Source organism: Notothenia rossii, assembly GCF_949606895.1.
Source record: "Notothenia rossii genome assembly, chromosome: 11".
Lineage (NCBI taxonomy): Eukaryota > Metazoa > Chordata > Actinopteri > Perciformes > Nototheniidae > Notothenia > Notothenia rossii.
In genome coordinates this window covers 53371089-53381381 of record NC_136910.1, presented here as the reverse complement: position 1 = coordinate 53381381, position 10293 = coordinate 53371089, and the positions used below count along the sequence as shown (strand labels likewise).

General features: G+C 43.1%; 1 protein-coding gene across 1 annotated transcript in view; it reads right to left on the bottom strand.

Annotated features, from left to right (window-relative positions):
• The window catches only part of LOC307024647 (uncharacterized protein), a 17987-nt gene extending 9561 nt beyond the window's left edge, over positions 1–8426 (bottom strand). The window contains exons 1-5 of the mRNA XM_079658964.1: positions 8058–8426; positions 2077–3998; positions 1061–1426; positions 438–477; positions 147–292 (exon numbers count right to left, since the gene is read on the bottom strand). Of these exons, the coding sequence (XP_079515090.1) occupies positions 147–292; positions 438–477; positions 1061–1426; positions 2077–3936 (2412 nt within the window). The 5' untranslated portion in view covers positions 3937–3998; positions 8058–8426. The remainder of the gene's footprint in view (positions 1–146; positions 293–437; positions 478–1060; positions 1427–2076; positions 3999–8057) is intronic.
• Positions 8427–10293: the final 1867 nt, after the last annotated feature.

Sequence of the window (10293 nt, the reverse complement as noted above, 5' to 3'; positions counted from 1 at the left end):
TTTTGATTTGGAGTTTGATTTTTTGTGTTTTGGTTTAAGGACAAATGGCTGCTATGAAATCTGGGTGGACCCACAGAATCCCTGTTGTTCCTGCAGGATGAAATATATATATATAATAAATATAATAAGGTGTAGTTGTCTCTCACCCGCACTCTGTTCATGGCCTCCTGTGCCTGCTGCATGCGGGCGCTCTTCGTGGGCGTCCTCTCCGACAGCAGGTGGGTGCAGCCCAGGTAGGTCGCTGCGAAGATGATGCCGTCAATAAGGTCATCTGGGTCACATGGCCCCGGGACTGCATGAGACAAAAACACTCATGAGGCACACGCATAAACATACAAGCAACACTGAACACACTTCACGAATATAAAAGAGTGAAAATGTGAAAATGAACTTGCAGAACTACACTAAACATCTACAATAGTTAATTATCCACTCACCATCCACGAACGTTGGAAATGAAGGAAGAGATCTGCGCAGCTGGAGGCAGAAAAAGGAAACACTACATTATAATGCTTTTATTTCCACTCACATACTTCAGGTTTCTCCCAACTCATTTACATTCTGCAATACTTCTACTGCTGTCAGCCGTTTAGCTTCTGGCGGATAAAAACTTTATAAAAGATGCCTGCCTTTAAAGAATTTATCATCCATGTTGCCATGGATTCAGTGCGTTACGTAGTGGTCTACCAGTGTTTGCACGCCTGTATTGGATTACCTTCTGCCCTTTTCTCAGCAATGTTGTGAAATAACACTAGGTGGTGTAAAAATGTACTTATTCTTGCCTCTTTATTTTACATGTTAGTCTATTTATTCTATTTAGTCTCCTTTGCTGTAAGAATGCAAATGTCCCTGCTCGGGGACAAACACAAATAATTTCTGATTTAAATAAAAGTATACTAATTGAGTTGTCAGAGGTTCCTGATTGCAACAAACAATGCATTTGCCCACAACTGTTCCTCAATTACTTAGAAATTGAGGAAAACTTGAAGCAAAAGCAAGCTCTTGAGTTATAAGACGATTTTCTCTTTAAGTTCTTGTGGATTTAAGTTTGTTTGTTCACCTCCTGGACCGTCGGCTGCTGTGAAGGCGACTGTGGCTGAACTTGAGGACGCGGCCGCTGAGCCGGAAGCTGCGGTTGATGTGGAGTCTGTTGTTGGTGCTGATGTTGCCGATGGTGAAGCTGATTGGGCGCCGCGTGTTGGTACGGTTGAGGCTGTGTGTGTGTCTGCGGTGGCCTGGCGGTGTCCCTCTGCTGTGAGAGGTGGGCTTGGTGGTGGTTGTGTTGTTGGGGGGGTGGTTGGTGGTACTGTTGAGGAGGAGGGGGAGCTCTGGAGGACTCGACCCTCGGTGGACTGACCGGTTCCCGAACTGGAACAAAGCGGGACGGAGACTCAGACAACGACTGAGCAGGGGAGTGTGGGGACGACTGAGAGGGGGAAACAAAAAGATAATAGAAATGACCTAATGCATTTACAGCAGCTCAGCAGACATCTTATTCTGACTGTACATTATTCAGAATGTGGGCATTAATCCAACACACGATGAAATGAGAGTAGGGATGTAAGTCATGTTGTAAAACTTCCCGGAAGCATTTCACTCTAATTGAATTACTGAAACACTGCAGGACAAAACTCCTCTGGCAATGTCACTCGTATGCAGCCTTAAAGGTATAGTACACCACTTTGAAAGAGAAAACTAAATGGCACTAAGACATATCAAGAAAAACATTTTGATATCAGTTTAACTCCAAAAAAATGTGTTAAACAAACAAGACATAAAAACAAGAAAAAAAATAAGAGTTGTTTGTACGCCTATGTTTACACTTTAGAGAGAAGTCTTCACGCCAAGCTAGGCTAAAAACGTCCTCTCATAACGCACACAGAACAATTGATCAATTCCTATTTCACTACTAGGAAGAAGGCAAATGAGCATAGTCCCTAAAATCATAGAGATGTATTTTCAACAATCAAGTCAAACACCAGAAATGGTAACAGTCTCAGACCATATTGCTGCTTCCTTTGGGAGATATATTCTATTAAACCAAAAAGAGTAAGCCTTAAGTGAAGTCACACTCACGTGTCCAGCTCCAGTCTGCAGTGGGTACCCCTCCTCTGTGGGGCTGACCTCCTGCCTCATCACCCAGATGGGCTCCACGGGGCGGTCAGGTGTGTAGGGGGAGCGCAGCACCTTCGTCTTCACCTCCTCAATCGCCTCCTTGATGTCTTTAATCGCCAGGGTAATGGCGTCTCCTGATCCCCTCGTACCTTCTTCCCCTTGGAGACCCACCCCCACCGCATTCCTCTCCTCCTGGGTCTCCCCCAAGCTGCTCTGCCCAGACGAGGGGCTCTTGGCCTGGGATTCTGCTTGTCTGGGGGTTTGCCTGCGACTTTTGGGCAGAGGACTTTGATCGGCGCCCTCCCCCTCAACGTCGGACTGCCCGTCGTAGTGGTGCAGGCGGCACCCGACCGAGCGGTCCAGAAGGGGGGGGTGGGAAGCTCTGCCCTGCCTTTGGGCATAATGGGAGCTCTTGGTGGGGGAGGATGGAGCCCCTTTTTGTACATTCTCCTGTCTATGGCTGTTAAAGGGGGTCTCCTGCTGGGCCTCTTTAGACTCTGTCCTCCAACCAGATTGCCTGCGAGGTTCTCTGTGCAACTCGGGGTAGGAGGTCTTGAGGGGCTCTGGGAAAGAGATAGGAAAGGACTTTGTCTCCGGGTACGACTCGTAGACCGGCTCTTGGTAGGTCTTTTGGTGGGACTCCGTATAAAAGTCTGCATAGGTTTTAGGATAAGAGCTGAATTGCGGCGGCGAGCCCGAATCGGAGCAATCGTCGTCTTCGTCTTCGGGAAGCAGGTCGTTGTCGGGCACGGGGCTCATGCTGGCGTCCTCGCTGAAGTGGTCTATCTGGGGGAAAGGGGGAACATCCGGGGAGGAAGGAGGAGTTGGGGACTGGAGGGGCGGGGGGCTGTGGAGCGGTCCGTCCAAACTGAGCGAGGCCACGCTCTCCGTGTCGGAGCACAGATCGGTGATTTCACTTCCCTGAGCTGCGATGTCCTCCGGTACATCGTCCATCTCTTCGACCTGATCCTCCTCAACCTCCTCTGAGCATTCCTCCACTCCCTCATCGACCGCCTGTGTGTCCTCATGACTGCAGTGGGAGTGACTTGGGGTCGAGGAGATGTCTCCGTCATCCTCCGCCTGTTCTTGCTCTTCGTCCTGTGCCTGAATTTCCTCTGGTTTCTCTTCACACTCCACTGCAGGCTCCTGGAGTTCTTCTTCTTCCTCAGCAGGAGGAGTGTCTGGCAGGCGAGGTTGCATTTCATGGGTTGCAGGAGCAGGTGAGAGTTGGGTGGGGGGGGGGACAACAGCAATGGGAGTCTGGTGAGGAGATCCCCTGTCCTGCAATTGGTTGATGGATACAGGATCTTCTAATGAGCGTTGCTCTACCTGCACCTCTGCTGGACTCTGTCTCTCCTCCACACCAGGTGGAGAGACCTGCATGTCTCTGATTGGCTGCTTCTGTCTTTGACCCCTGAGTCTTGGATTAGGGTCTCCATGGCGGCGGTAACGTGTCACAGCAGGGCGGGCTTGCTGGACGGGACGAGGTTCAAAGTCTGGATTATCCTCCCCGTTTGGACTGGTGGAAACCAACGACGGGACCAGACCGGGACTGTGAGCCTGGCTCTGCCCTGACGGGGGCTGCCTGCGGTGCCTAGGGGCCCCACGAGCTGAGGGTTGGTGTTGGTGGTGAGGAGGCTGATGATGATGGTGGTGGTGATGGGGATTTGGTTCCCCGTCCTGGTTGATCTGACATGGCCTCCAGGACCGACGGACGGGAGCTTCCCCGGGGGACGTCCCGTTGGGCTGCCGGCTCCTCGGGGGCCCCTTCTGCTCCTCGCCTGCCTCCCCGGACGCATCTCCCTGATACTTGTAGCTCATGGCTGGGATCTGATCAGAACATGCTCCTCTTGTCTCCAGGGAAACTCCACTTATAGCTCAGCCTGGTAGAGACGGAGAAAGGATATAAGAGAACAAGTCTTATCATGCACATAAGAGGTCAAGGAAAGGTTTACGTTTAAAACAGAAACACTATGCATTTCTATGACTTTTGACATTACTGTATGTTCAAATCCAAATGATACTGAAAACCCTTGTTTCTACCCTTGAGAGGCGACAGAAGTCTGCTACTGAGATCAGGCTACTCCCACAGCAAAGACCTCGCCACCAACGCTGCAGTGTTGCGTTTTTATCTGGACAAAGGTTTTATTTTAAGGAAGAAAAACACTTTTTTACCCATACGTATTGAAAGTGTACATGCTACGATGGCTAATGAAGCCCCCAACCCAGACATATCTCTATCTAAGATGACATTGATGTCGGGTAAAAGACATAGTACTCCCTGTCTCTATATTGCTAATAGTAAAACCCTAAATCCTCTGGGATCCATGTGTGTGAAGTGCACTTTAATCTGTACAACGTTCAACAGCAGCTGGCAGATGGCATAGGAGGGGCAAAAGAGGAGGATGAGGCAGGGCAGAAGGACAAGGAGGGACATGTCTTTGGTTAGGTATCAGATAGGACCTGACAGAGAGAGATAGATAGGGCAGTGATCTGAATAATAAAGGCCCTCTGAGAGTGAGAAGCCCTGTTTTGATATTCATTTAATATGACTAGGCTATCAGGGTACACATCAGTAACTACAGGCCTGACCCTGAGTAAGGTCAACGGGCTGAGAAAGGACAACCGAACGCAATCCCACTCGATGCTTCAGGAATAATAAGCTCGTTCCAGAAAAGGTCACCAATGGAAACTGTGCAGTCTGACTTGGAGAAAGAAAAAAGACTGCCGCTTGTTTGTACATAAAAGCTTAAAAGCATTTCTCATTATTGCTGCAGGATACGTTTCACTGAAGATGCTTTCATCATTTATTTATCCGACCTTAATGATCACAAGAATCCATAAATGTGTGGGAGTATACATGAGACATCAAAAATGTTCTCCTTAAGGTTTCTTAACTCAACTCTTTAGTTCATGTGGGATGAATATTTAAAATACTGTAGACTCATTTAACAATCTTGGGTTTCAAACCATTATTGTTGGTTTTCACTGAGATTATTAGAATTATCTGGCCTCCTATTTTTTTTCCTTAAATATGTGACTTAAATATATTTTTTTGTTATAATAGATGTCTGTTTAGTCAATTGAGTTATTATCTTTCGCCGAATAAGGTTACACAACCGTGGCTGACTCGTTAGATCACTGATTAAACACCATGAATTTGCAGTATTACAACTGGCTATCTGTGGGGATATTTTGGAAGTGAAGTGCTCTCTGGGAGAACAAAACCGATGCTTTCATAACTTTAACTTCAAATGATGATACTTTGAGTTTTTATTCGCAAGGAAATTTAAAAAAGTGCTAAAAACGTGAATAATGTATCCTTTTGAATTTGTATTCTTGTTTTCAGGGGAATGGATGTAACAGTGAACTAATGATAAGCTTGCTGTAAATTACTGCAGCTCCTCTCTAATCAACACATTTCATATTGCAATCTGTCACAAGGTTACTTGTCAGATTATATGCGCAGATATATTGCATTAATGCACACAATGTGGACAATATCTGGTTTGCTTACTGCACATATTTTATATTTTATTGCATTCTATTTCAATGTAAATACTGCTTTATTTTATTTTCTATTTTACTGTATAATTTTTTTGTAATGTCATTATAGTGTTCTTAAAATAGTTCGCTATCTGTGTTTTTTAAATGTTTGTTTTACAGCACCACGACACCAAGTTATATTCCCCGTACGTGTCACCCTACCTGGTAATAAACCTGAATCTGGTTCTGATTCTGATGTATTTTCAGAAATGCAGGACTCTGAAATTGAGTGCACACACACAGAGAGAGAAACCACAGAGGGCAAAGGTTAATGTGGACCCTGTAATCTGAGCACGGACCACAAACTGCTGGGGAGGGACCATGGAGGGACGCAGCGAGGGTGAGGGCGGACTCTCAGGGTGGCTAATGTCCCTCTAATGCCCGGAGACTAGATGGCAATGGTTGGGTGACTCAAAGGGGGGGGGCTCACAGATGGCCCTGGCAACGTGGCAGTGAAACTTAGGCCTGTAGAGCTGCACTTCCATCTGTCAGGCTGAAGTGAAAGCTGCGGGCTGAGGGTTTTTCTACTCCATTAATTTGCTGATCTTATACTGACTGACAACACTCGCATGTTGGCGTACTAGCAAGGACTGATTGCATCTAATCACTAGCCTAGTAGCCTTTTACTTGTTAACAGTTTGGGGCTTTATTAAGACCATTTGAGCAGTCATCACAATATGTGTTTTCCTGATTAGTACATTTTTATAGTTAGAAAATCATTTGGAAGCAGTTGGTCTACTTCAGTTTCAGAAACCGTGAGGAAACACCATAACAATTTCCCAGAGCTCTAGAGGATGTAAATTATTGTTGCTTTTACAGAAATGTTCATTTCGTTTCTGAAGTAGAGGAGTTATTAACGTTTCTAACAGTCAACAATCAAATAAGCTCATTATTGCTGATAAATAATAAATGGGAATCTGTACGTCATTTTTCTTTTTTATCAACGACCATGTCAATAACAAAACAACTGTACCTGACATGTAAACTAAATGATGCCCCTGCAGTCCCTGTCAACACGAGTAGAATACAACCCTGTGTTTAACATATAACCAGGACAAGTAATATTAAGATCTTCCCGGTGACAAGGCAAAATTAAAAAGGTACATTCATGATAGTTACAATCGTCATAATGCATTTGAAAATTTGGTATCCAGTCTTATATCACACTATTATATTGTAACAAGTGTACATTTGCCCTTCACCGAGGCGTCAGTACTATATTGACCTCAACTTTTATCCTGAAGCCTGCTTGAAAAATCTTGGAATAGTTATTTGATTGGATGATAAATCAATAAGTCAATACATAGAAATGTAAATAACAGCTTTGATAATTGCTTAAGTATTTCAAGCACGAATGGTAAACATGGCATAACGTTTAGCTCAAACAAAACAAGCCGTTTGAGGAAATCACCAAATGCTATGGCAGTTTGTGATCAGCATTTAGCTATTTGAATGATATTAAATTAACCAAACTAGGGCCAACAATGATTGGCATTATCCATTACTCTGCTATATATTTTCTTAATTAATCGTTTGGTTTGTTATTTCTTAAAAAGTGTAAAATGTCACCAAAGTAATGTCTTTATATATCTTCGTTTTATCAGTCCAAACCCAAACGTTATTAACAGGATAATGCAAATATTTGAGTTTTTTAAAACATAATTTTCTGCCTTCCTGCATGGAAAATTATATAAGAGAATCAAAACAAATGTTAAAATGATTAATCGATTATCATAAAATGATTCTCACTGTGTAGGATTCTCATTATCTTTCTATTCTTGACAGCATGATTCATACACACACACACACACACACACACACACACACACACACACACACACACACACACACACACACACACACACACATCTCAACAGTCGCATACCTTACATTGTGTTTACAAGTCGACGTTGCCAATGCTCCAGAGGAACAAGATTAATCCATGAACTAGTGCCAAATTGGCAAGTGCTTTTATTTTGAAGGCTTAAGGGCTTCTTAAATCCCCTCCCACGGCCTTGAACGATATTATTATCTTAAAAAGGGTAAAGAAAAAAAGCCTTCCTTTTGGGATCGGTGCTCATTATCAGATAGTGGCCATTTGAAATGCATGTACAGGCTACAATTCATGCGTGGCGTTATTATGCATATGAAGCACGTATATCCTGGTAATCACGTACACAATCTCTTATAGATACCGCCTGACATCTATGTGAAAAAACAAGTGCAGCACACTGTCACCTGTTTTAAAGCCTCCCTCTTGACGGGCCAGATTAAATCTCTGCAGGTGTCTGATCCGCCATCAACGAGAAAAACCTGAACCATCACTCCCTCTTTCAACCACACACTTAACCCGGTTTCCCTTCAGAGGTTGTCGGACATGACATCTACCGATTTACCTGCATGTCAGAGGAGGAGAGGCCCGGGTCCTGCAGCACACATCGTCCCTGCTGTATATCCCGTGCCTGCTCGTTTAGGCTCGGCTCGCTTTGGCTCTGCTTCTCTCTCCAGACAACTTGCTCGGATTAAAGCGGAGAGCCCCTCCTTCTGCACCGTGACATCAGAGCGGATTAGCGATGCACAAAGCGCCTTTACAGCCTCGGTTGGTGCTGGTGGTGCAGCAGACACAAACAGGTCTTTACGGCCATGATAAGTGAAGCCTCCTCCTCCTCCTCCTCCATCAGTAGCAGCAGCAGCTCCTCTGACTGCCTGCTGCAACACCGTTAGATGATATGTTCCCACGGTCTGTCGGAGGTGTCGCTGTTATCCAGCTGTGGGTCTTCCTCATGCTCCTGAATATTAAAACACAGAGCAAAACAAATGATATCTTACTTATTATTATTATTATTATTATTATTATTATTATTATTATTATTATTATTATTATGTATTTATTTCAAAAAGGACCATGCATGCAAATACATTAATCACAGAAAAGAGAAGAGATTAATTATGCCAGATTTGAGCTAATAGCTCATTTCCATCTGCAATCCTATAGGTACCAATCAACACACACTAAAAACATTGCATAATCTCAATCATACAAACAATTATAAAATATGATTTAAATACAGGTCAATAAAATAATACACAGTTAAAATATAATATTACTGTGCCCTATCATCGTTTATTAGCTAAAATAATTCTGTCGAGTCGGCTAACACTTAGCTAGCAGCTAGCTTAATAGCACATTAACATTTAGAGGCTAACGTTAGCTGAAGTTAAACAACAATATGTTTCCCATAAAGACAAATGTAAACTAAAAACACAGACGTTTAAAACCACGTCTGATAACTTTGCCCGTTTTTAAAGACTCCCCAACTGAGGCAAAAAACATTACCATGATGGTTAATTAATATCAAAGTGGCAACACAGTAATGAGTCCTGCTAATCAAAGATGTCTGCCGGAAGTAACATAGTTGTCACTTTATTTGGAAATGAAAATATTGTTTCCCTGAAGCTTATCATTATTAATAAATGTGTATGTGTTATTAAACAGCTTGAGGAATTATTTAAAAAGATTAAATAATTTACTTGTATTGACATTTAAAACCTTAATATACAGAGGTATTTACAGTTTAAGCCTATTATACAGAGTCTATCTTAGTTTACTGGAAATCATGAGTAGAACTTTGTTAATCTAATTGGTAACACTTGTATTTTTCCCAGACATGTCAAAATATCCGCTTGGAGAAAGGCCAATGGATGTCTGGGTTTTATCCATAGACTGTATGGTTGTATCACTAGCCGTATGTGATACACATGTTCCAATAAAGTTTTGGGGTTCATGTTCCAATAAAGTTTTGGGGGGGAAATACTTTAATACAATATAATAAGTGTGTCTTTATCTAACACATACTGTAGGTAAATGTTTTTAATTTGTGTTCTTAAACATTAACAGGTTAGAGCTGTTTTAATGAAATCAGATACTAAAAAAAGTTATCGTCTTTTTTGTTTTTCATAAACGTTTCAAAAAGTTTCATAAAGTTTCATAAACCCTTTTAATTGCAGGCCTGCTGTATTGTTAGGTCAACATGTCCAAGAGGAAATACATTAACTAATCATCATGACTGAAATACAATGTAGGCCTACTGAGTGGAGTGTGAAACAATGTGCGCTATAATCCAGGCATGTTTCTGTGTCATTCAAGGCCTGGTGGAGCAGATCAATAGGGCCTGTGTCTACATTGTTGAGCCCCTGTAATGCATTCTCACTTAAGTCACATGCACGTACTTGAGATGCCGTTACCGTGACAACAATGTGACTGGAGAATGGTGGTGGTGTAGAGTTGTAACCATGGCATCTAATCTGTGATTGATTGCTATATTTGCAGCTACACACATCTCAGATCCCACACATTCAGCCTGCACTTTTGTCTGAAAGTGGAGGCATGCGTGACACACAATTTGAGCCAATCAGAAAGATCCAAAATATAGAGTGCAACATGCAGAATCAGGTCATTCACAATGTATCTGGGGTCATGTCACACGCATATAATTCACGAGTCCAATTCTTTGTTGGTCTATTTCCAGAAAGACATCAATAATTTGTGGCTTTCTCTGCATACATGGATGAAAGTATACTGTACGTGACTTGTCGTTAGTTGTATAGCATGCAGTGAGCACCGACTTTACC